Here is a 26531-nt window from a genome sequence, read left to right as displayed (position 1 = left end):
TTATAATAATAAAACAATGCCATACTGTACAACACAGTCAATAAAGTGGATTTAATGAAATAAATAATAAAACCAACAAATTAAAGGAAAATTAACAAATTTAAATTTAATAAAAATAAAACCCATTTTTCCCATTCCAATGAATTCCTATCCCCATCATCACTTCCCATCCCACTGATCATCTGCTATCCCAAAAACCTCCCAGTTCTTATCCCCTCGGCATCCCAGTGCAAGAAGTGCTGCAGGCAGAGGCCTTGCTGAGTGACCACCTAAGGAGAGGAATTTAATCCAGAAGGAAGGAAAGAAGAGCAAAGGGGGGCCAAAACAGCAGGGCTGCAGCCCTGGGAGAAGCGGGAGCCGGCTGCTGGACCTGCCATGGTGGCTGGAGAGTGGGGCGGTTGCTTGGGGAAGCTGAGCAATGGGGGTTCCGTCCCAGCGGCTGACCAGCCCCTCGCCGACATCGTGGGGAGGACTGCAGGCTTTGGAGCCAAGCAGGCTGCCCAGCACAAGACATGGCCTTCCCCAAACAAACACTCGCAAAGAAATGCTATATAGAAAGCTCTCCTGCAATTAGAACACCTTCTCCAGCTCCCAGAGAAAGTGTTTTTTCCCCTCTTGCTTCTGAAGCCATTGCACTAAAAATGCAAACGCATCTGTCTCCCTCCACATGCTCTGAATAAGAGCCAGAAGATTCAAAACCACCCTATTTGGTCTCCCAACATAGCCAAAAAAAACACCAGTTGAAACAGAGTTTTCTACCTCTCTCCCACAAATTTACATTCACATATCCTGTGACTGCAAAAATAGAAGGCGGGGCTCAGGAGGAACAGCCAGTGTTGGAAATGAAAAAAAGCAGCCTTTTTCTTCAGAGTCTTAAGCCTATGCTACTAAGAAAAACAAAACAAAACAAAACAAAACAAAACAAGAGGAGAGGAGAACAACAGCAGGAAATTTACCTATTCTCCAGGTGTTCAATTGCAAAGCCTCCTCTGGAGGATCAACAGCTGTGAATTCAGTGTGCTTAGGAGAAATCAGATCTACGTCTGAACCACAACTATTTCAGTAGCAACACGAACTTATGTTACTCTGAAGAAGCAGTCAGCACCGTTTCTATGTTAGGAAATAGCTGAACACAGTCTGTTATTCACAGGAATTATTCAGGCAGGCTTCTTTAGGAAGGCTGGGTTTCACTAGAACATTACTAGCCTGTAAGCCTCATGGCATCACCTTCCATCTTGACTGCTAAACCTCCTTGCTCCCTACTATCTTCTTTGCCAAGGTACAGACAGCTGTCCACGTTTACTTTTCCTACTTGGCTGGACTGAATTTAAGAAGGGATCCTGCAACTCTTCCTCTTGTTGGACACTTAATCATCATACCAAATGAAAACTATTTGCCTTTCACCTCTTTATTTCAGGCCTTCTTTCCTAGTGGTCATGCAAAACTGGGAAAAAAATAGTCTAACAAGTCGTTTTTTTTTTGGATTTGATAATAAACCTGCAGACTGTTAAGTCATCAAGCACTTCAAGACTGTTTGAAATAATCTCTACATTAATAGAAAAAGAGTACTCCAAACTTCTGCTCAGGAAGAAAATCACGGAAAATGTAAACTTTGATTTTAGATGTTGAATTTGTTGCAGTGAGATCTTCCTCATCGCATGATTCTATTTGGATTTAAACCATAGTATCTATGGACAGACCAAGAGTAGGACAAGAACAGCACAGAGTTCAGCATGAAGCCCATCAGGAGCTCAAGTTTGTATTCTTTGTATTCAAGTTGATCCTTCTCTTGCTGGATGGACCTGCTTTTTGACTCTCCTTCTCTTCACTAGGAGCATGTTCCCTCTTGCTTTGGTAATGCTCTTTCTCAGTGTTTTTAGTCTTGTCCTTTCTACCTTGGCATCTCTCTGCAATAGATGAGGAGGAAAGCTTTTTAGAGCTACATTCAGTGTCACACTTGAGAGAGGAAGTTTGCCGCAATTTCTCACCAGGCTCAGAAGACTCTTTGCCGTACAAAACGTTTTCTTTTGAAATGAGGTCACGTTCTTTTGATCTTCTTGGTTTCTCCTTGTCTCCACCGTCATCAAATCGGTACTCTGCGAGGTATTCATCATTCCCAGTAGATTTCAGAGGGTCCGTGACACTGCACAAAATAAAATCACATTTCTCACTTCTGCTGAAGGACGTGAAGATTAACAGTAAAACCTTCCAAAGGCAAACAAACAAACAAAAACCTCCGGACTACAGGAACACTCGCAAAGAAAGATATGCCATGTAGAAACCTCTCCTGCGATTAGGACACCTTCTCCAGCTCCCAGAGAAAGTGTTTTTTCCCCTCTTGCTTCTGAAGCCATTGCACTAAAAAAGCAAACGCATCTGTCTCCCTCCACATGCTGCTGCTCTGAATAAGAGCCAGAAGATTCAAAACCACCCTATTTGGTCTCCCCACATAGCCGAAAAAGACACCAGTTGAAACAGAGTTTTCTACCTCTCTCCCAAGAATTTACATTCACATATCCTGTGACTGCAAAAATAGAAGGCGGGGCTCAGGAGGAACAGCCAGTGTTGGAAATGAAAAAAAGCAGCCCGTTTCCTCAGAGTCTAAAGCCTATGCTACTAGGAAAACAGAACAAAACAAAACAAGAGGAGAGGAGAACAGCAGCGGGAAATTTACCTATTCTCCAGGTGTTCAATTGCAAAGCCTCCTCTGGAGGATCAACAGCTGTGAATTCAGTGTGCTTAGGAGAAATCAGATCTACGTCTGAACCACAACTATTTCAGTAGCAACACGAACTTATGTTACTCTGAAGAAGCAGTCAGCACCGTTTCTATGTTAGGAAATAGCTGAACACAGTCTGTTATTCACAGGAATTATTCAGGCAGGCTTCTTTAGGAAGGCTGGGTTTCACTAGAACATTACTAGCCTGTAAGCCTCATGGCATCACCTTCCATCTTGACTGCTAAACCTCCTTGCTCCCTACTATCTTCTTTGCCAAGATACAGCTGTCCACGTTTACTTTTCCTACTTGGCTGGACTGAATTTAAGAAGGGATCCTGCAACTCTTCCTCTTGTTTGCCACTTAATCATCACACCAAATGAAAACTATTTGCCTTTCACCTCTTTATTTCAGGCCTTCTTTCCTAGTGGTCATTTAAAAACGGAAAGAAAAAGTCCATCAACTTTTTTTTTTTTTTTTAATATTCAGCAGACTCTTAAGTCATCAAGCACTTCAAGACTGTTTGAAATAATCTCTACATTAATAGAAAAGGAATTCCTCAGACACGCTGCGGCCGCTTACCTTTAATACACTCGTTGGATGAGACGGAGCTGTATTTCTTGCTTTCGCCTGCACTGGAAGGCTTCCCTTCCTTGTAAGGTTGTTTACTGCTCTCACTTGTGCATTGCTCACATGAAGAGCCATCTGGAGGATGGGATTCTTCCTTCTTCTCCCGCGTTATCTTCTGGAAACGAGGATCTAAGTGTTCCAAGGAGCCCTTCACTTTCCTGGTGTTTCTCTTTTTTCTTCTTTTTCTTCTCCTTTTTCTTCTTTTTTTACGCTTGCGATTGGCACTGTCAAAGTGGAGCGCACAGAAACACAAATCGTGAAGTCTGAAAGAAACATGCAAGTTTAAAAGAGAAAAAAAGATGTGGCACTTGTTGCCTATATGAAACTTTATTTATTTTACCACAGGTGATGATTTGCAGCATGTCAGCTATTTTGTGGTGCTTTGTGCACACGCAACTTACTTTAGATGTAGCAAACTTAAGCCCTCAGATTGAAGGACCATAGGTCCTGGTTTGTACACAGATCCTTAACAATGGCTAGCTCTGGAATACGTGCAAGCAGAAAAAAACTTTTAACCTAATCCAGAATGGTGTACGGATGTGTTTCCAACTATGTGGTCCAAAGCTAGTGCTCTGACACAATTCAGCAATAGCTTTCCTATCTTCACCGATCAACCTAACAACATGATCCCCAGCCAGCTGATGCTATCTAAGTAACTTAGACACTATCAGAACAAAAAAAAAAAAAAAAAAGAAGAAAATAGAGAAGAAAAAAAAAGGAGAAAAAAAAAAAGGAGAAAAAAAAAAAGGAATACATGAGAAGCACCCAGAAAAGAATTAGGATAAAAAATGCGGAGTATGCTGGAATCCTTGCTTACTTGGAATCCTTCTCTCCATGTTTATCCTTAGACTTCTTTTTCTTCTAGAACTTGTGATATTTTTGCATTTTTTTCACCACCTAAAAGCTCCTTTTCTATCTTTCTGTCTTTCCTTTCTATTTCACTTTCACTACCTTCTGCACGGGTACATTTTCTTTTTCTGTTTCCTTCTGTTTCATTTTTCTGGCGACAGTTCTCCAAATGAGCTGACACAGGTGGAAGCGCATGTCTTTCACGAGAATGTCTTCCAGAATGTTGCTGAGATACCGAGCAACGATGCAAGTCTGCTCGGGGTGTGCTAAAGCGACGTACATCTTCATCTCTCAAGAGGGAACCGTGAGGCCATCCACTTTTGTAATGATAATGCTTATGTGACCTGCCGTAGTAAGTTGCAGTCCATTTGTCAAAGGCTGCATCGCCGTGAGAGAACTTTCTCTCTCTACTGTCTCCTGTCGCATGAGGTGAATAGTAATCATTGGAATAGCTACATCTTTCCCATCTCCGTGCTTCATCTCGATAGTATCTTTCTCTGCTCCAACTTCTTTCCCCTTTGGATCGGTAATATCTATTGCTACCTTGTTCTGATCTTCCTCCGCTGCCAGATCTGGACTTTGAATATTTGACTGCTCTTCTGCCATTCTCAGGGCTGTTTCTTTCACCAGGGAAAGATCTGCACCTGCTTCCCTCCCAGTGCTCCTGCTTGTGACGCTTTTGCTCAACAACTTCCACGCTCTGAGAACACCTCCTCTTGCTGGAAGGATCTGCTTTTTGACTCTCCTTCTCTTCACTAGGAGCATGTTCCCTCTTGCTTTGGTAATGCTCTTTCTCAGTGTTTTTAGTCTTGTCCTTTCTACCTTGGCATCTCTCTGCAATAGATGAGGAGGAAAGCTTTTTAGAGCTACATTCAGTGTCACACTTGAGAGAGGAAGTTTGCCACAATTTCTCACCAGGCTCAGAAGACTCTTTGCCGTACAAAACGTTTTCTTTTGAAATGAGGTCACGTTCTTTTGATCTTCTTGGTTTCTCCTTGTCTCCACCGTCATCAAATCGGTACTCTGCGAGGTATTCATCATTCCCAGTAGATTTCAGAGGGTCCGTGACACTGCACAAAATAAAATCACATTTCTCACTTCTGCTGAAGGACGTGAAGATTAACAGTAAAACCTTCCAAAGGCAAACAAACAAACAAAAACCTCCGGACTACAGGAACACTCGCAAAGATATGCCATTTAGAAACCTCTCCTGTGATTAGGACACCTTCTCCAGCTCCCAGAGAAAGTGTTTTTTCCCCTCGTGCTTCTGAAGCCATTGCACTAAAAAAGCAAACGCATCTGTCTCCCTCCACATGCTGCTGCTCTGAATAAGAGCCAGAAGGTTCAAAACCACTCGATTTGGTCTCCCCACATAGCCAAAAAAACACCAGTTGAAACAGAGTTTTCTACCTCTCTCCCACAAATTTACATTCACATTTCCTATGACTGCAAAAATAGAAGGCGGGGCTCAGGAAGAACAGCCAGTGTTGGAAATGAAAAAAAGCAGCCTCTTTCTTCAGAGTCTTAAGCCCTCGCAAAGATATGCCATTTAGAAACCTCTCCTGCGATTAGGACACCTTCTCCAGCTCCCAGAGAAAGTGCTTTTTCCCCTCTTGCTTCTGAAGCCATTGCACTAAAAAAGCAAACACATCCGTCTCCTTATACCTGCTGCTCTGAGAAAAAAGGCATAGGGGCGAGCGGGGAACAGCCAATGTTTCTCCAGACAGTGGAGAAAAATGGAAAAACATTCTATGAAGGAACACGAGTTCTCCTTGAGGCACCAACCTGCATCAGAGTGATATGCTCAGTGCTGATCATTAGTTCTGTTCGTAACGCTGGACATACAGTATGGAATTGTACTAATTTAAATCCTTCCATTAAATACTATTAGTAGACAGATAAAACCGTATCGAACTTCCAAAAGGTCTTGTCTTAATCAGACTGTGCTCATTTTACCTCGTTTCCTCTGACAAGCTGTTCAGCTGGCTGGCTGTGAGGGACTCTGTGATGACTTCTCGATTGACTGAAGGCATAGCTCCAGGCATCTGCAATCAAAACGCACAAGTCAGCAGACAAAAAAATACTATTTGTAGTAGTACTGAGGACCAGTCTTGTCAGAATTTCTCCATTAAATGGTAAGCAAGACCGTTTTGAGTTGTATGCATTATCTACACTTCAAAGATAACCCCAACTCACCTCCCAAAATCTACTTTATGAAACTTAGGAATTTTTATCTCAGCTGAGCTTCAGTTGGCAAGTTCTAATGTAAGCTCAGGTCTGCAAATTCTAATGGGATAATACCACAAAGTCTTACAATCACATTTGTGCTGTGTTTTCTCAGTATTTCACCTGAATTAGGAACACACTAAACACTCCCGAATACATCATAGGTGAGAAATTCTCGATGGAGCGAATCTATGTTTCAAGCAATCCGTTTGTTTTGGAAAAGAACATCTCAGAAGGTTTAACAGGTTCAACTCGGCAAGTGGAATCATCAAGTTTCAGTGCGTTTTCTTTAGATTCATTAACTAACCTAATAGCACCATTTAGTGAATTGGTTTTTGGCAGCTCATGCTGGGATCTTCCTTCGTCAGCATTCTGACAGGAAGAACCGGAATGCTGCAATGTACGGACTACCTTTCCAACCAAAATTCCATTAGAGGACATTGCATTGCAATTCCTTTTAAATAAGCCCTTTGACTCCTCCTCAGATTTTCCTGAAGATTCTGCACCGTGAGGGACTGTGTTATCAGAGCTGAGTTTAGGATTTTCATTCACTGTTGGCTCCACAAAAATCTCATCAGAAACTTTTTTGCTTGTTTGCATTTGCTTCATTTGCATTACCGAATTTGTAATTGTGGATGAAGGAACAGCCTGGTAGAGATCTTCATCCTCCGCAGCACTGCTAAGACAGTCAGGCTGTGACACAGTCCGACGAGCAGGCAATTTATTGTGAATACTGGTGGTGATCTTCTGTTTTCTTGACGGATCAGTAATTGAAGGCCTGGTAATTGTCTGGTTTTGAACACAGGCCATTGGTGGTGCTGAAGATGGCCTTTTTAGGGTGACACCAGTGGTCTTTGCGTCCTCTTTTATGGATCCATTTCCATTTAAACGGCTTGAATTCTGTATTTAAAAAGAAGAAATGGCAAGATGGATTAACGCAAACACTGCATTTAACATTTTGAAACACACAACTCTCCTACTGAGTATTTCTACAAATGGTCTTAACACCTACAAAGAAAAACACACTGCCCTTTAAAGATAAATGCAAGTCCAATAAGCGTATTCAATTCCTGCTTTTGGTTTACAGCCGATTGGAATCAAATTAACATCATCTTTGAAAACCAGCCAAACAACTTAACATTACCTGCTGCTATTCCCAAATATATTTATTTTCCCCTTTAAACATACCCTGAAAAGCCTGAAGTAATTGTTCTGGTGCTCAGGAATAAGACAATTAGTTTTCCCTGTCTTAGCTAAAGTGACAACGATAGGAAAAACAAGTCCTCTTTTAAATGATTCGAGGATTAGTACACTCTGCTTAAATTGTCAAAGAGCGTAGCTCTCTGTGCTTTAGAAAGCTGTCTTGGAGGTATTAAGTAATGGAGTCGCATGGCTGCACAATTTAGCAGTAACCACTGTTTGAATGACTCTGGCTGTAGCATGAGGGCTGTGGAGAAAGCTGCAGCATGGGAAGGAAAACAAAACTAAGATGCCGAAAACCAAACTAAAAACCCCACACCAAACCCCAAACCCACTAGCAGTTTGGTGCCGTTACCTGCCCTCCCACTTCCCTGAATTACCTTAATCATATGAGAAAGAAGTCGTGGTCCCATAAATCCAGCCTGCTTACTATTAGCCCCCTGCTGACCAGGAGGGAATGAACAGGGATAAGATGGTGCTGGCAAGTAAAACGCACGTTCTCCAAGTGTCAAATCATAGCGCCTTCAGAAAAGAGCAGTGATCGGAGTTTAGTTTTTCTTTCAGCCTACTCTTGGATTAAATCCCATCCTATAATTTTAGAGGAACAGTTCATACGATATGGAAGCCTTCTCTACAGAAGGCTTCGCCAAGACTACAAACTGAAAAGGAGAGAACAGTCTTCCTACTAAGACTATCACTTTCAGAGCAATAATTCATTCTTACACCACAGATGACCTTCATTTCTCTCCTTCTCTAAATTAGCCAGCTACAGGTAACACATAGATAGCAATTTACACAAGTGCTGCAGTTTCAGGCCAAGCAACAAAAGATAATAAATGACACAGAGAATTTCAGGTTAGACAGAACTGAATTAGACAAATAATAATCTTTCCCTGGGATAGCAAGAAAAACACTTGCAAAACAGAAAAATATCCATAACAAGAAAGTAAATCTCTTCTGAACACATGTTAAGATTTGTTATTACCTGATATAAAAAAGTATGTAAGCTTGCTGACCAAGAACTCTCTTAATGTCAGTACGGACTACTTTAGCATCATTCATCTGATACCAAAGTCCATTACCAGCCTGCAAATAAAGACAACCATTTCTTTAGGTGAATTGCACGTGTTCCAAATGAAATCACGGATAGGAACAAAATACACACGTGTCAAATAAAAATATAATGAAATCTTTTTCCCTAGAAACAGTAGCTGCTAGTCACGCTTTCATTGGTTTGCCAGCACAACCTTTACCCTGTTAGAAATGCTGTTGACTTCTACCTTTACATAGCATATATAGTGTCCTGAGTGACAGCTGACACCGTGATGTACCAGCACCGCGTATAAGGCATAGAGCACTGGTTCTCCCATTGACTGTGACATGTAGGCTCTCAGGTCCAAATACTCCGGGTATTTCACCTCCTAAAGAGAGACCAAGAAGATAGAAAAATTATCCCAGAGTACTTCGTGGACTAGCCAGAGAAAAACACTTCCAAAAAACACAGACTAGAATTTATTTCTAGAATATATTTCTAGAAGATATTTCTTGATTCACTACAAATAAGTCTTCCCATAAACAATGTTGAAGACTAGAAGTTGCAGAGAACTGTTTCCTGATGAATCAGCCTTCTCAGAGGAAAGCATATGCTTCTTGTCAAGCAGGAACTTTATTGATAGTAAGAGAAAGAATAAGCCATAGTCGTTAGTCTACAATTATTGTCTGAAAATATTAACAACTTTCAGCTTTGGGGGATGTCCCATTACACGATGATATAGTTGCATTACAGTGGTAAATATACCTTGTTGATCTTTCCACCTGTGAAATCTGCAAATCTTTTCAGTGATAGTGTGAGAACCTTGGAAGAACGGTGTATGGTAAATCTCTTGGATGCAGGAACCATCTTTTTACACCTTAAAAACAAGCAGAGATAAGTGTTTGAAGGCATCTTCTTTTTTCGCCCCCAAAACAAACTCGTTTTAATGTCTCACGCATGTCTATGCTATTTGAATGACATTTACTTGCATAATAGGTTGGTCTTTTTTCTTTTCATAAACCCATGCACTGCGTGTCAGGTTTGTTAATACAGTGAAGAAGGTAAATTCTCCCAAAACCCCGGGCATAGCGGGAACAGGAATCTCTCGCGAAAGGGTATTACCAGGTTGGATGGCAAGGTACCATTTCTTGGTCTACAAAAGTGGCTATTTGAACTCCAATCCTGAATACATTCTTTCAGCTTTCAAGGGAAATACAAATAATGAAAGTGGAACAAGAAAGCCTTGGTCCCCAGGACTAGAAATTGCAAATAATCTCCAACATGGGTCGTCTATCAACATCAAAAATACAACAGAAGCACGTGGTCATTCTACAGGAGGGAGACATTTAACAGTAGGAAGTCTTCATGTACTGAGCTTGTCTGGAAAGACACTGAAACTGTCTGCCATCCTTTGAAACACAATAGTTCAGTTTGATACATTGCCCGCTCCAAGGTAGGACCTACAGCGTAAGCAGTGAAAATTAGCCGCTAGCCCAGAGAACAACGGAAACTGGGCAGTTTACATCAAGAAAAGTACTGTCGAGAGCTAATAAATAGAAAGAACAAAAGTATCTCTTTTTGAATTCTGATGGCAAAATACGAGCCAGAGAATTGCAAACCCATAGGGAATGCCTCTGAACAAGACTTCCCCCCTCCAAAGAAACAAAAATCCAAGTGTTTTATAAACTTCCACAAAACTCGTAAGTAGATCCAAAGTTTAGAGGTAGTCCAACAGAGTCATGCAACATATAAAACTGACATCTAGGATTAAGACCTAATTCGTCAAAATCTTACTCGCTACATTTATAGCAATTCTCTCCACCCAGCTCTTCAGGTTTCACAAAGAGTTCCAGAGCTCTGGTAACAGATGAAACCGCCTAGAGGAGCGAGAAAGAAGAGCGTAAAGTCACCGTAAATTCAAAATTCCAGAGACGTACTAGTGGTTTATAAGAGAATCTTACTAACATACTCAAGCGATCTACTATGAGCACTGTGAAGAAGGAGGCAGAAAGAGCATGCTCAGCATTGACCTCACCTGGAAGTCATTTGACTTCGGAACAAATACTTTTCCAGTAGCCTAGACAGCATCTATAGTGTGCTTTGTCATCAATACTGGGGACAAATTCATCAGTCTAACAATTAGATGTACATTGGGGTAGAACAACAGAGAAGTATGACAGCATTATAATTTTTGCAGAAAGAGAATTCTTTCCCCTTAAACCCAATGCAAATGTGGAGACTATTTACATGGGTTCCACAGACGGACAAAGTCCAATCCACTTCCTTAGCACCACCAAGCTCTTACGTTTTAACATTATATGTGGTTTGGTTTTTTAAGGTAAACAAGTTTAATTTAGAAAGTTATGCATGTACTTAAACATCATGAATTATATTTAGAAAACATCTTACCTTTATATCCAAAGCGATATCAAGAAATGCCTCATACGTATCCGAAACTGCTTTGCAATTCAAGCACTTCACTGGAAGCAAAATATAAATGCTTAACCTTATGTGAAGGAGACTAACTGTCCAAATTCAAGTTGTTGACAGATACTACTTTAGACAAACTACAGACTGCTTTACTACCGACAAAAGACACAGATCAGTTCTAAGGACAGGAATATTTTTTAAAGTACCTCTCGATCTTAGAAATCCTCCAAATATTTGATGAATGATGGTGGTAGCTTGAGAAGATCTGTCCAATCTGGAAATAAATTAGAATCAGACCTCAGAAGATTTAAGGCGCACAGTTAACTCTTCAAAGAGTTTTATGAAAACTAAGGATGATGTAGACTTTCGTTGCTGATTGTAAATAAGGCACTAAAAGGTGCTAGAGATCATTTTTGATAGTAAATAAAGGACTAGAAGGTGCTAGAGAATGTATGAAAGTGAACTTGTTTATGCTTACTCGGTGCTTCCATTCAAGCACGCTTCCTGCATAGCATCAACAGTATAGCGCAAGAACTCGTGTGCGTCTTCTTGACTGCCAAAACGGAAATGTTGTCCTATTCCTAAAGAAGAAGATGATAGTATTCACCTCATTTAAAAATGAAATCATTCTTCTATTTCTAAAATCTCTCTTCTTTCTAGTGTTAAAACCACTTATACACATCAAATAAGTATTTGAAGATTACAAGCTATCGAAAAGAAACACATCTGAAGCCACTTACGACTGAGATTACTGATAACATGCGTAGACTCGATGGCATCAACAGTGCAACGCAGGGCCTGGTTAATGTGAGTCTCCATTGTGCACATCATGCAAAAATCTTGTTCACGACCTGAAGAGTGAAAGAAGAAAGCATCCCAGTCCAGCAAAATATCCATAACTACAAACAAACATCTAAGTAAAATTTAAACTATAGATACGATATCCACTCTCCTTGCTACATTCTATTCTCCCAAGATGCCAATGTCCCAACAGTCTTGTAACATTTCATTTCACACAACTTTACAGAATAAAAATATCCACTAAGCCTGTATTCAAATGCATTTTGTGATGAGAAATCTAAAAGACTACTGCAAAGTCACATTTGTAAAGGCTGACAGGAATGTGAACTCCACAGGCTGAAAAATGTATTACTCTCTAAAATTACTACTAAATGCATTACCGTCCAATGCACTTCATTATTCCCACGAAGCAATAAATGATCCTTTAATAAATACATAAATAAATAAATACATAAATAAATTCATTAAACAAACATAGTGCATTAATTGCACTCCATATGCTATTCGGAGCCCACTGCTAATACAGTGCTCAAAGCCAGCTTCTACAGGTAAAATCAGGCAAACAAGTTTGTCTCAGAATCACTGCTGTTCTTTCACCTTCACAGCTGTCCAACAGATTCGAAATACTGTTAGAAAGTACTCACATGACTGGCCGTGCTCGAGAGAAAGCATGTAATTGGCAAGTGGGGGTGCGTAGGTCAAACACTGTAGAGTAGCATTAAGAAAACATGTGTTGCCAAGATTGTACAGGCCAACTCCAACACTTTGTGTTTCTCGCCAATCCATACAAATCTTCTCAGGTGGAAAAAGAATGCTCTGTGGTGGAGCAATTCCATCATTAACGACTGCAAGAAAGTTAAATTTAAAAGAGATTTTGTTTGTTTGTTTCTAAGAAAGGTATTTAAAAAAATACTATTCTGCAGGAGCACCTAGAGGAGCTAGCTACAATCGCAGCCAGAAAAACTTATTGCAGACAGCTTTAATACCGCCAAATTCAAATTGGCTGGTCAACACAATGTTTTGGGGAAAAAAAAAACAAAACAAACAACTTTCGTCAACCATTTTAATTTTTCTAAGGCAAGGCTAACTGCCATTCTGTTTGTAGTACCTAATGCCAAGTTCCTCTCCATCTATAATCTTTAACCTGATTAACTCAACTACTGTTTTTTTCCTTATTATAACTTAAACCACAAGCTTAGACTTGAAATTATACGGAAAAAAGGTAAAAAGTAGTAACTAGGAATGACGGTACCCCTACAGATACCAGATCTTTTCCTGAGCAATGTTATCATTCAAAAAACGTGTGAAAAATGGAAGCTGTGAATAGCAACAATCAAACACTTTTCTTTGCAAAACGGAAAAGACATGGATGAATCTGTGCATTACACAAAGCTCCCCAGATTTCTCTGTTGACTGTAAATATATCAAAATTAATTTCTGTAACATCAGTCACTTCAGCTGCCTCAGGGGATTTGCTTTTGAAGTCTTTGTTCACACTAGTCCCCTTCTCTATCAGTGCAACAAGTAAGAACTGCATTTTCTACTTTTGCTTTGAAGAAAATGGAGTCAGGATAAAGCTCACACTTACTTAGATCTCTTGGGGCAAAAGCCTTAGATTTTTCAGATGATCTACAGTAAATAGCACCTCCACGTCCTTGGGCCACAGAGACTTGGCTTGAACCTTCTGCAGGCGGTATCTGGCCCCAGTTTGCGGTGCGTGACATCAGTATTTTAGTACTTGGTTTCTTGGATTTGCCAGACCGCCTTGAAGAGGGCTTTTTAGACTTTGAAGATTTGGGCTTCTTAACTACGGTCATTGTTGACATCTGCGACAGAGACAGAAGTTCTGGTTGACGTAAGAATATCAAGAAGCATTCCAAGAAGAAAAGAATAGCAGAAGTCCTGTCACTTAATCTCAAAGAAACAGCCTTAAGAACTAAATCGCTGGTATGAATGATTTAAAAAGAATCCCCAAACTAAACACACAAAGTGAAAATTTCCATCTAAACTCTATCGGTATTACTTTTAGCTTCTGCAGAACTAGTGGCTGATGCCATTTCTTTCACTTCCGTAGGATTTTAATCCATTACAACTCTGGAGTCTTTTTAATATAAAAATGTAGAAGACATTCTCTGAGGGGAATCAGTTATTTATTGATTTCCAGAGTTGCACAATTATCTGTTAATTATTACCTATGATCTAATAGATAATTGTTGCAATTATCTATTGCTGGCGTTAGTAATGGAACACTATTACTTCACTGCCTGCGTTTTTCTGTTTCGTGTGCACAAAGGTACCCAGAACTCACTGCTCCTTTTCTTCTGTCTTTCCAGGGATCGCCCTCTACCTCACTGTCTACTGCACCAATCATGAGGGGGTTGTTGTTATTCTATAATGAGCCTAGCTTTTAAATACACCTTTTCTGGGCGTCACTTTGTGATAGCAAGTTAATTTGTGAGGGCTCCTCAGTCTACATCATGTGGTCGCTTTTTCCAGGTGAAAAAGCGGAGCCGTAAGTGGCAGTACACTAAAGCCCTGGCATGTTGAGATCCAAGAAGAGAGATGTTTGGCCCTCCTTCTCACTCCTGGGAACCATACACCTCAAAACCCACAGAGGATGGGCTATATCTCAGAGAAATCTTGGGAAAGGAGAGCATGAAGAGCACGTTTGCAAATTTATTTCTCCCTGGGCTTCTTCTGCTTCTCCACGAAATACGAGTTTGAATATAACTTTGGCAGCAGTACTTCTGGTGTTTTACTCCTACCACATTTAAAACTCCTACAAAAAACTGAAACGTTAGACTAAAAAGCAGCTCTTTCCGTTCTGCTTTCTAAAGTTGCACGTTTTCCTCATGCAAAACAACAGGGGAATGTAAGCTAGAAACGGAAATGCTGAATGTAAAACAAAACAAAACAAACCTCAGCCCTCCAGGACAAAAGCCAATAACTGCTACAAAGTCCTTTTTAAAATGCTGATTAGGTTTCAAGGTGATACCGCTTTAAATAAGCATAATTGTGTGTCCGTAGGCAGAAGCTGAATAATGACAGGATGAACTTCTATACTTCATGTTTTGTTACTGTATTACTGTAGCACACAGGGACTTGTTACCTATAGGGAAACCACTAACCTAATGGAGGGTTTAAAACATAAGCTAGTTTGTTATACCAAAATGACTGAGAGAACAAAGCATAAAGTGCTTTCAGATTTCTAGCACGCCTTGATTGCTATCCATTAAACTTCACACACGTTAAACAAAACACAGTAAATAAGAAAACTCCTAGTCCCACAGCTGGCAAATTGTGTGCAGAGGTTGTAACTAGAACTTTTTTCCCTTGACATTTTACATTTAAGATTGATTTTAAATCCATTCTATACACACTTTCCGTTCCTGAAAAAACAATACGCAAACCTGAAAAATGCATTTACACGAGAAATGAAGTCGTCCTTGTCCGATTGGAAGACTAAGGTGACAGCTCCTGGGCTCAGGGATTTTCAGATAAGCTCCAATCTTCACCAGTGACAGCTCCTTTTTTCGGATTGAAAGAGAAAATGTTTCAGCAACGCATTGAAAACACATTTAAGGGACAAGAAACAAAATCAAGACTGCAGTGAGAAGGAGAACAGAAAAACAATACTGGGGAAGAAGAAAGGAAAAGGAAAAGGAAAAGGAAAAGGAAAAGGAAAAGGAAAAAAGGAAAAAAGGAAAAAAGGAAAAAAGGAAAAAAGGAAAAAAGGAAAAGGAAAAAAGGAAAAGGAAAAAAGGAAAGGCCTTGATCTTTATACTGACCAATGAGATAAGCCTTACACATTTTTAAGTTTATTTTTGACAACTGATTGAGGCGTTACCAGGTATTAAGTACGATTCAAGAGCAAATATTAACACTAGAAAGAAGAAATCCGATCCACCACCACTTTTTCAAAATACATCCATTTCTAATGTGGAGATAACGTCTCTCTGACAAGGTAGTAGAAAAACCGTAAATACCGACAGAGCTTCCTCTCCCGATGTTCCATATACATACCGATGCTGTTCCTACACCTACGCTCTGAGCATAAATTTATGTTGACATGAGTATCGGGTGTTACTCCTCTCTTTGTTTGCCTTGAGAGACACACCTCTTGTCCACTGAAAAGTAAACTCAAGATTCCAGATCAGTTAAGACAGTTGCTATCCCCCCATTCAGAGTTTTGCAGCAGCACTGTTCAGATGTGTTTAGCAGTCTCTTTAGAAAACGTTATCACTTAGGACCTGCTTCTCAGTAGGTACACGTTTGGCCTCCGCTTAGCGGAGAGTCAATCCCAGCTTAAGCTTTCGTACAAGAGCCCCTTCACGAAACAGACTTGGGCCCTGACATAACTGAGCTTAACCTTTAACCTTGAAGCTTCCTTAAAGAAGGAAGCAGCACCCAGGCCAGGAAATAGAAATTAATCGTCACTTTACCCTGAAACGCAGTGAGCTATTCTGTGCTGGCAGGATTGCTGCCGGGCTGGCCGACGAGGCGGCGGGCAGCTCCCCGGGGCCACAGGGCCTGTCACAGGGAGCCGCCGGGGGTCTCCAAGGTCCGGGAACAGCGGCAACAGCGGGGACAGAGGGGACAGCAGCGACAGCAGCAGCCACCTCAGCCAGGGCCGTCTCCACAACCGCCACAACGGCCTCGGAACGCCGCCGAACTCGGAGCTCCAGCGTGACGCCTTTTGAACCTGGCCGCTGGAAGGACCTGCTTTTTGACTCTCCTTCTCTTCACTAGGAGCATGTTCCCTCTTGCTTTGGTAATGCTCTTTCTCAGTGTTTTTAGTCTTGTCCTTTCTACCTTGGCATCTCTCTGCAATAGATGAGGAGGAAAGCTTTTTAGAGCTACATTCAGTGTCACACTTGAGAGAGGAAGTTTGCCGCAATTTCTCACCAGGCTCAGAAGACTCTTTGCCGTACAAAACGTTTTCTTTTGAAATGAGGTCACGTTCTTTTGATCTTCTTGGTTTCTCCTTGTCTCCACCATCATCACATTGGTACTGTGTGAGGTATTCATCATTCCCAGTAGATTTCAGAGGGTCCGTGACACTGCACAAAATAAAATCACATTTCTCACTTCTGCTGAAGGACGTGAAGATTAACAGTAAAACCTTCCAAAGGCAAACAAACAAACAAAAACCTCCGGACTACAGGAACACTCGCAAAGAAAGATATGCCATTTAGAAACCTCTCCTGCGATTAGGACACCTTCTCCAGCTCCCAGAGAAAGTGTTTTTTCCCCTCTTGCTTCTGAAGCCATTGCACTAAAAAAGCAAACGCATCTGTCTCCCTCCACATGCTGCTGCTCTGAATAAGAGCCAGAAGGTTGAAAACCACCCTATTTGGTCTCCCAACATAGCCAAAAAAAACACCAGTTGAAACAGAGTTTTCTACCTCTCTCCCACAAATTTACATTCACATATCCTGTGACTGCAAAAATAGAAGGCGGGGCTCAGGAGGAACAGCCAGTGTTGGAAATGAAAAAAAGCAGCCTCTTTCTTCAGAGTCTTAAGCCTATGCTACTAAGAAAAACAAAACAAAACAAAACAAAACAAGAGGAGAGGAGAACAACAGCGGGAAATTTACCTATTCTCCAGGTGTTCAATTGCAAAGCCTCCTCTGGAGGATCAACAGCTGTGAATTCAGCGTGCTTAGGAGAAATCAGATCTACGTCTGAACCACAACTATTTCAGTAGCATCACTAACTTATATTACTCTGAAGAAGCAGTCAGCACCGTTTCTATGTTAGGAAATAGCTGAACACAGTCTGTTATTCACAGGAATTATTCAGGCAGACTTCTTTAGGAAGGCTGGGTTTCACTAGAACATTACTCCGCGAGTCCCTTCTATTCCTTTTCCCCTTAGAATCTGGGGATGTTTCAGCTAAAAAGGAGGGCAGAAACACTCTCCGTAGGTCTCCACCATGTAGTAAAACAGCGCTGCGTACCTGGTTAACCTCTGCAGCCAGCAAAGCGTTTCTATTTGCAGCAGTGCCCTGACCCCAGCCTCTTGCTGAGCTCCGTCCTGTGCTGCTCGGATGCTCCCGCTGCTCAGACATGGGGGCTTAGAGAGCCACCGGGCCAGCACAAGCCCCCGAGCTCACTGTCAAACTTCACTTTTGGCATCTTTCACTTCACCAGCACCGCCGGACGAGGAGCCCAGCAATGCCTGACGCCGCTCCGGGCTCACCTAAACGCGGGGCAGGAAATTCAGATTCAAAGCTGCGAAGGTTTTTCTTAGTGAAAGCATGGAATGAGTGGCCATCGGTGACTAACCTTACAGGAAGGCATTCACTTTGTGAATGCTGCAGTGAGTGAAGACTGAAGGCGTTTTCTGAGTGACCTAAGGAGAGCCCTCCCCGAAAAGCAGGACGTTTTATTGTCTATGTAACATCTCCTTTGAAGGCTCGAGCACGAGATCCACCAGGTTTAAAGTCTCAAGACACGGATCTGCCACCACAGAAGCAATACATTTCATCTACTAAGCCTAAATACCGTATTTTGCCTCCTCTGTAGGTTTAAAAAAACACGGCCACGCTTGAAGGAATGCATTCTCAGATATTCTACGTATTTACAGTGCTTTAATTAATACCACAGACATGTTGTGCTGTTTAGGGGAATTTGCAATTACATTTTCATTTCCAACCAAACGCAGCCTGACACAAATTGGGAGCAACAGGAACTAATCATCTGGAAGCCGGGATATGCATCATTCGCCATTTTCTAAGAAAATGACAAAAATATAAAACCCCAGCAGTCTGAGAACGTGAGCACTGAGGTAAAGGCCTGATCAAACAAACGCGCACAACTATGATTTGTCCTTTTAACTCAGCAAAAGTCTGCAAACTGCCATGGTAGCAAATGAGGAGAAGGAGCTGGTATTTACAGAAGTTGCAGCTGAAGATTCAGATAAACCATTCGGGTCGATGCTCCCTTCCTGCAGGTTTAAGCTGCGGTCACATCGCCTATTTCAAACCCTTTTGATTTCTACCAGTCACCCCAGATCCCACCTATTCTGCACGTTTTCCAATCAATGAATTCGCTACATGATTTCTGGGGCAGAAGAGCAGGCCTGGTGAAGAGGAGCATGCCTGGTGCCATCATTCAATCAAATCAAAAGCGTCCAGGAGAAGCCCGGGGTGTGGTACTCACAGGGAATGTTTGCGAGCGGCCAAGTTCAGCAGAAGAGAATAGGCAGGACTGGAAGCCCAGGGGAACGAGATGCATCTGTTGTTGCAGGCAGCCCCAGCAAAATGTTACAGCTTCACTAGCCTGGGGCATGATTCCCCCCTTCCCTTTTCACAGCCAAGTACAATATTAGCTTGCCTTTTCTTTTTTTTTTTTTTATTATTATTATTTTTATTTCTTTTTGCCATCGTCAGGCTGAGGCCGGCTGAGAATATTCTGTGTCTAGACTAATAAATGTTTGTGCGGATTTTGCAAGAGCGGCTTATGGGAACAGAATCCACTTTTTGTTTTCTGCTGGAGGAAAAAAAATAAAATAAAAATAAAGGAGGAGCATTAAAAGCAACCAAGCACCCCCGTGCATTTGTTTGAAATTGCATATTACGGTGCTTCTATTTTATGTGCAATCAATACATAATTTGGAAGAAAAAAATGCTTTTAAAATTCAGAGCTATCCCTGAGCAGCTAAGGTTCTCTTGAAAACTGAAGGAGGAGTCTGAAATGATTGTTCTTGTGTTTGCATCCCCCAGTGGGAAAGGCAGCACACAAGTAGAAACCACTGTGCTTTGAGGCGGCATGAATCATTAAGAATAAAGATCCCCCCCCATTTAAACATGAGATATTAAAACTGAATCTAGGACACAGGTAAACTAAACAGACTCCTTCCTTCCCGGGCAGTCAGTGGGTTAAATCAAATATCAAAGGGGCAACATCAACCTTATAATTTCCTCTGCCGAAATTAAAAAAAAAAATAAAGGTAACTTCTATTTTGCCTGCCCCGACCCCAATCGCATCGCCCGAATGGGTGCAAACTGCTGGGATATGTGAGGGCCCAAGCCTACATTTTCCCTTTTTCGTATTTGTTGGAGGAGGGCGGGGTATCTCCAGATGAAATGGCTGACCGAGCTTTTTATTTCCTCGCTTTGGGTGGAAATGACTGAATCTTTCCAGGCAGCGGAGCAGTGCTCGACCGACTCCCTCGGCCTCCCCGCGTGGGAAGAGCCCTGCCGGGAGCAGCCCGCGTAACCCTCAGATGCCAGCCCCATCAGGATTAGGTCCAGCAATGGGATGTTGGCTCCTCTAAGTGAGGACGCATCCTCTCGAAACACATACACAGAGATTTAAATGAGATATTCCCAAGAACACCTGCCTATTCTTTCAGCACGTGTGCAAAGAGTAAATTCACTTTACTTCGTTCCTCTTTTTCTCAACTCTCCCCTCCTTCCTCCGGAAGGAAACAGCCAAGCAATATTAGCAGGGCCTTCCTTTTCCCCTGGTGGAGTCCAAGAACGCGAGAATTGAGAAAAGCGACTTGTCAGGAATCAAGTTTAAAAAGAGTGTTTGTGGACTGCGAGGTAAAATACCGGAAGCTGTAATCAGAAACACAACTTTTAACTAAAAAAAGCTTCTTTCCATTGTAAATTATTCCAGTTAGTGAAATAACAAATTAGTTCTCTGCTCAGCCACAGCCTCCTCCACCAAATTTAAGTAGAACCTGCAAAGAAGTTGAAGTTGTAAAACATTTGTCAGATGCAAGGGGCAGCGCTGCGTGGGTTAGCATCACGCTCGGATGCCCACAGTACCAACAGGTGCTTTCTTTCCAGAGGCACCAGCTCCTCCAAGAGTTCCCCGCACGAAGAACTGAAGAAGCTGCAGGCAGGGTGAGCCTTCCTCAGTCCTCATCCTCACAGCGAGGAGTACTGGGGACGGGGAGCTGTGTTTCGGCTTGCTAAGAAGCAGAAACCCCCCGAGTTTTCAGGCGGGCTCCGCTCAGCTCCCCTTGTGACTGCTGCTCGGGACACGACCCTGCCTTGCTCAGCACCCTCGACTCCAGCAGGTGCTGCTGCTGGCAGCTGCCCTATGTATACAAAAAAAAAAGAAACCAACACAGTATTTTCCTGCTTTTAAAGTATATCCCGAAGATTTACTAGGCATTGTGACGTTCTGCAGAAGCCCACAGCTGTAACTAAGGTTTGTGGGGTGTAGAGGGGCTGGGGGCTAAACAAGGCCAACAAGAGCCACATCTCCTCCCCGGTTGTCTCCCCTGTACTCTTTTTAGGACATCCAACATTCCCAGATCTCGTTTTGTCCCAGTGACCAAACAGGAGCCTGGCACTCATGCACTACGCCTTAAAACCTCTACAAACCGTGCGCCTAAGTCACAGCACTCATTATAAGCCGGCAGCTCTTTCTGGTCTCACAAACTATATGTGGCTTGAGAGATGCTCTCCAGATTCAGGGCGCTGAACACCTGCTGCCTTTGCCATAACCATGACAAAGTTCAGGAGCTCCCTGCTGGCTCCAAGGCTGGCTCCAGCAGCGGCTTCAAGCTGTGGGTCAAGAAGGCCAAGGCACCCAACGAGAACCTGCAACACCAAGTGGCTTTCTGGAACAGCTCCAAACACAACTGGAAGCCTGTTGTTTTTTTTGGAAGTGAGCTCTTCTGGACCTGTTAGGTGCAAGCAGAAGTCAAACTTTCAAAGCATGTTTGCATCGTTAAGCTCTCCATGATCCATCTCCAAGGTCTTCTAAGAGCTAGTAGCAACGTGGTCAGAGTTCTTGCCTGTTTTTCCCTTCACGTTCTCCCACGTCAGCAGCCGTGTGCTCCCTTTGGGCTGACTTCCAGAGCTGGGTAGAAAGGATCCCCTGGAAGCAGAGATGCTGCTTTATGCAACACCTTGCAGCTCACTGCACTCTGAAGGGTACACGAAAAGAGGTGAGTGGTCCTGGTGTGGTTCCTTCCAGCTCTCAGAAAGGCAAGAGAACTGGAAATGAACCATCAGCCAAAGGGAGGCACGGCACAGCGTTATGAAATGCCATCTGGCTGCTACAGGATAAGGAAAGGAGGCATTTTTGGTGGCTCCCATCTCCACAGAAAAAGAAACAACTATTTATGCAGCAGAGTGGTTGGAGTATTTCAGGAGGCCCTGAGCTACCCCAAAAACCAACAACGAAACCACAAACCAAACCGAAACCAAACCAAACTAACATGATGGACTGCAATAAAAGATGAACATCAGAATTAATACTACCAATGACAATAAAGATGTTGAAAACTTGAGTCATCACATCCCTTGTGTAGACTGCAGGAGGAAGCACCTTTAGTGCCTGATGTGACAGTGTCAGAAAGTTAATTAACAACACCACAAAACTGGATTCCTGTGAGCACACACTCGGCAAAGGTGATACAACCGACAGCCGGACTTGAACACTGATACTGGTACCTGACTGGGAAATAGCAAGGAAACAAAAGGAGGAGGGGAAACCGTGCTATCCTGAAAATTGCATCACTTGTTTACAAGTCACCGGCAACTCCGAGGCAAACCATCTCGGGCATTTATGGATCAGTGACCTCACGTCTCTGGCACAGGACGGAGAGGGAATACCGACCGTGAGTTCACAGAAGGGAACAGCGCGTCCAGGCCCTCCTGCACTGCGCCAAATGTGGTCAGAATGTCCCCTCCCCTCATCACCCCAAAACTTATCACGTAGGACTTCTATTAAACAGACCCCAAAGAGCTCGTTCTGTCAATTTTGCAACAGGCTCAGGATTTCTCAGAATTAGAGAGGCTAATTTCATAATATACAAAAAGACTGCATCTGGCACAGGGGAATTCTCAGCTAGACTTCAGCCTTGAGACACAAAGCGAAACTGACCATAGAAATAGAGATTGGCCAGAGCTCAGCCACAAGCGAGTATGCCTCGGTTATATTTATTACCTGCAAGCAGAACTAGAAAAACAGTTTACACTGACTTGCTGCTTTAGAAGTTAGTTCCATAAAGACGGAAGAAATTCTCAACTCAAACTTGAAGAAAGCATCAGACTTCAAAACCAGTCGTAGATCTTTGAAGTAAGACTGTTATGAATTCAGAAGTCACATCCAAACAAAAAGATCATTTATATTAATGGTAACTAGATTAAAAAAAAATTAATCCTGTCCCTCAGGCTTTGTAAGTGACTGGGGAAAAAACAGCGCAAGGATAGTAATAAGCCTAAGTGAAACACCACAAACTGCTAAGGGAAGCAAAAGACCCAAGGAAACAGCCTTTTTGGTACATTAGGAACAAAAGGAATCCTAACAACAGCACAAAGTCCATCACTTGACAGAAATTCTTCAGCGTAGAGAAATTTACAAAAGGCAGAACCGTTCAAAAGCCAGCTCTAACAGGCTCCAGGGACGCGTGGACACGCAGCGATAAACATCGGTTTTCCCAGTAATAACCAGCAGAGATAAATGACGACAATTACGGCTAGCAAACGGAGCGCTGGATGCAGCTGAAGCAGGCACAGGTCATCGAGGGCTTGGCAAGAGAAGAGAGAGCCCAGGAGAGCCACAAGAAGCATTCAAGGAGTAGGAAAGCCTCACAAAGAGAATGCGTGCCCTACCTCCAAGTGTTATGTCTCAAACTTGTCTTTGTTAAACAAGCACAGTGCACAGGTGCTTTACGGAAATGCAGAGGGCTTTTTGGCTGAGGAAAGCTAGTAGGACTGCCAGCCTGAAGTTAGCAGTCACCTCGTTTAGAAAAAATGGCACCTCCTTCTAACGAGCTCCGGGGAACCCAATTAACAGCGTAACTGGCAGAGGCTGCCTTGCTGGCAATGTTTCAAGACGGTAACAAATGGGTTTTCTACTTAATGTCTGCTTGTTCGGGGAGGTTTGGACTTACAGCCTATGGCATTTGGGTCCTGGGGTTTGCCTCATACAGGTTGTTCTCCACAGCTGGACCAGGTTCCTCAGAGCACCCACCAGCTCCTCGTGCGTGAAACCCCTCTGAGCAAACACCAACGCAGCACAGGCTGCTGCTTAACACCAGCAGCGCAGCTTTCCAAACTCCCCTCTCCTTTCCCCCTCCAGCGGGCTGCTCGTGTTCACCTCAGGCCTTCCACAACAAAGCCCCCTTTGCACGGATCGCCGTGCACTTTGACAGCCCCAAGGCGCTCTCTGGGGCGCCTGTCCCGGCTGGGACCGCCACCTCAGCCTTGACTCACCCTTCAACGAAGCCAAACTCCTCCGTCAAGCCTGATGGGGAGCCCCAGCACCTACCGGGCAGCGCTGACAGCCGCAGCCTCTCCGCTCCCTCAGCGCCCCGCCGCCGCCTCCATTAGGCGCCTCGCCCCGCCGGCTGCCGATCTCCAGCGCCGCGCAGCACCTGGGGGACAGCCGGGCGTCAGGGCGGCCCCCGGCACCGCAAAACCCCCCGGCAGGGCTGGGGACATGGCCCCGCTCCCCTCCCACCGCCACACCGAGCGCGTGTGTGTATATATAGAGGGGGGGGAGCCCGGTCTCGGCTGGCTCCGTCCCGTTTCAAGGCACGGAAAGCGAAGTTGCTCGCCCTGCCCGAGTGCCCCCCATACCCCCGGCTCTGTCACAGCCCAACCGCGCCCCGTTCCCCCCTCACAGAGCCGGGGAAGGGGTGCTCGCAGCCGCCCCTCTCCTCAGGGCCGGCCGGGGGAGCGCCTCGCCTTCTCCCCGGGGGTCTCCCGTGGCCGCTTGGGGTCGCCTCCCGCAGCCGCCTCTCCCCCCTCTCCTCTCAGCCCCGCCGCCTGCCTCCTCCTCCGCCGCCGCCGTTTTGCGTCTCCGGGAGTCGTCCGCTGCCGGCGGGGCGGGCGCTGAGCCGTCGCCGAGTCCCAGCTCCGCCGGCCGCCCGGGCCCTCGCCTCGCAGCCCGCGGCGCCCACTCGCATCCTCCCGGCGCCTCGCAGCCTCCCCGCCCCGTCCCCGGGAGGGTTTGAGAGCCGGGCAGGGCCGGGCAGCGGCGGGCAGCGGCGGGCCGCGGTGCCTCAGCCTCCCCCGGCAGGGAGCGGGGCGGAGCCGCTCCGCCCGGCAGGCGGCGGCCGGCCCGGCCCGGCTCGGCTCGGCTCAGGGCATAAAGGCGCTGAGGGCGCCCGGCTCCCCGACCTCGGCTTCTTCTCCAGCCCCGAGTTCCCCTCAGGTGCCCGGTGCTGAGGGAGGAATGTCCTCCGGGGCTGGCTGGGACACCCCCAAAACCTTTGGAGAAAAAACAAACAGCGAACAAACAAAAAACCCACCCCCAACCCCCTTTTTTTCCACCTCCAAGTTGAATAAAGAGGAGCTCTTCCTTCAGTACGTGTCCAGATATCTTAGTCTACGTTTTGCTTTAACTCCCACTACGTACTTCTCTTCAATACGCTGTGTTTCCCTTCGTTATCTCAGTGACAAAGCATAACAATTTCTGAAGACAACAATGGAGCAAAACAACAACTTTAGAATAGTACAAGATCCTTTGAATACGCTCTATATGTTTTCGGAGGTTGAACAGTAACAATACAAGTGAGAGCCTACTTTTTCTTACGCTATTAAATAAAATGTGACACTTCAGAGAACAGATTAAATATCCCATGAGATTTCAGCAGGGAAAATGAGTTAATTTTTCATATTTCAGAGAAAGGAAAGGGTGAAATTTCGGACAATCTTTTACTACTAACCAATCTATCACATCAATGGTTGTAATTGCAAGTCGACTGCTCCCAAAGCAGCAGGGAATGACACGATCCTCTTTGTAGGACAGCTGCTGCCACAGCAAAGCCACTGTTGCATTTCATTAGAGAAGCATTGCAGCAGTGCGGGGCACTGTAAAAAGGCTGCAGATCTTGTAGATACAGCTGTGCCAGCTGGAAAAGGAAGCACCCTTAGGTGATTACCTTTACCCACGTGTGCCATGCCTACAACTCTGCTGGCAGAACAGATTGCTCAAACGCCCAGAGCAAAGGTGGATTAGTTTGCTCAATCCTACCTTTAAATTCAGGGGTGGGTAAATAGCAAAGCGACTGCTTGTAGCAATCACCTCTCTCTCACACAGCCATTTCTATTACCAAAGATGCAGAGATGATAATCTCTGGCACAGCAACAGTGACAAGCTAGTGGCAGCACCTTCTTCCACTGCCACAGCTGTCCATTACCTGTGTGAGCCTGCAAGCATGTAGCTTTAGGGAGCAGCCATACGAAATGGAAATACTGCTGCCCCCTGGAAATAATGCTGCTTATCATCTTATCAGCAAACTCTGCCTCCCTCATGTATATATATATATATATATATACACACACACACACACAATATAAGAAATTCTAATACTGCACTTTCAAGGAATTTCAGAAAAGTAGTCACTTCTCCATGGCTAGCTAGTTTACGTCAACCTGCTAACTTCAGGTTTAATATCATCCCTGCAAGAAATAAAGATCCTTTTCAGGTTCTTAATACATCAAAGCATGAAAAAAAATCCCCAAATAAAAGCCCTCAAACCCATCATAAGAATTATGAATCATTAAAATGATATCCATAATAGTACTAGCAGGTTGTCAGTGTGGTATTTTAAAATTCAGCAAGGCCTTTTGTCTTAAAAATTAGGCAAAGAATCTGTCTCCTAAACTACAGATGACCAGAAGCAAATGGTAGCCTACAGAAATCTCCATGAGGTGTGGAAACTAAA

The 26531-nt window shown here is 43.8% G+C and overlaps 1 protein-coding gene across 3 annotated transcripts; it reads right to left on the bottom strand.

Moving 5' to 3' along the window:
• On the bottom strand, positions 1–24879 carry LOC139999528 (ubiquitin carboxyl-terminal hydrolase 42-like). 3 transcript variants are annotated; one of them, XM_072027995.1, is made up of 21 exons: positions 24632–24879; positions 24128–24233; positions 16792–16946; positions 15314–16710; positions 13475–13712; positions 12531–12731; positions 11826–11936; positions 11564–11666; positions 11292–11359; positions 11065–11135; positions 10450–10532; positions 9421–9532; positions 8903–9043; positions 8608–8708; positions 8003–8144; positions 7041–7322; positions 6153–6241; positions 4165–5266; positions 3300–3571; positions 1989–2143; positions 1–1907 (listed from the first exon to the last, which is right to left on the bottom strand). In XM_072027995.1, exons 5-18 carry the CDS (start codon positions 13710–13712, stop codon positions 4192–4194), a joined length of 2817 nt encoding a protein of 938 aa, XP_071884096.1. In that variant the 5' UTR covers positions 15314–16710; positions 16792–16946; positions 24128–24233; positions 24632–24879; the 3' UTR covers positions 1–1907; positions 1989–2143; positions 3300–3571; positions 4165–4191. The 3 variants fall into 3 exon arrangements, with proteins under 3 accessions (XP_071884096.1, XP_071884097.1, XP_071884098.1); XM_072027997.1 differs by having other exon boundaries at positions 2–1907; positions 4165–5030; positions 5112–5266; positions 15314–16946; XM_072027996.1 differs by having other exon boundaries at positions 3300–3610; positions 15314–16946.
• Between the last annotated feature and the right edge of the window lie 1652 nt (positions 24880–26531).

The sequence above is a fragment of the Anas platyrhynchos genome, chromosome 26 (genome assembly GCF_047663525.1).
Source record: "Anas platyrhynchos isolate ZD024472 breed Pekin duck chromosome 26, IASCAAS_PekinDuck_T2T, whole genome shotgun sequence".
NCBI classification, from domain to species: Eukaryota; Metazoa; Chordata; class Aves; order Anseriformes; family Anatidae; genus Anas; species Anas platyrhynchos.
Note: the sequence above shows the minus strand (reverse complement) of the source record. Positions and strands in the feature narration are given on the sequence as shown.

Coding starts and splice junctions, on each gene's coding strand:
- LOC139999528 (XM_072027996.1), bottom strand. CDS start 13,712: ATGTCAACAATGACCGTAGTTAAGAAGCCCAAATCTTCAAAGTCTAAA. Junction 9,044..9,420: donor CAGGTGGAAAGATCAACAAG/GTATATTTACCA, acceptor GTCTCTCTTTAG/GAGGTGAAATACCCGGAGTA. Junction 6,242..7,040: donor CATCCACAATTACAAATTCG/GTAATGCAAATG, acceptor TTTTGATTGCAG/ATGCCTGGAGCTATGCCTTC.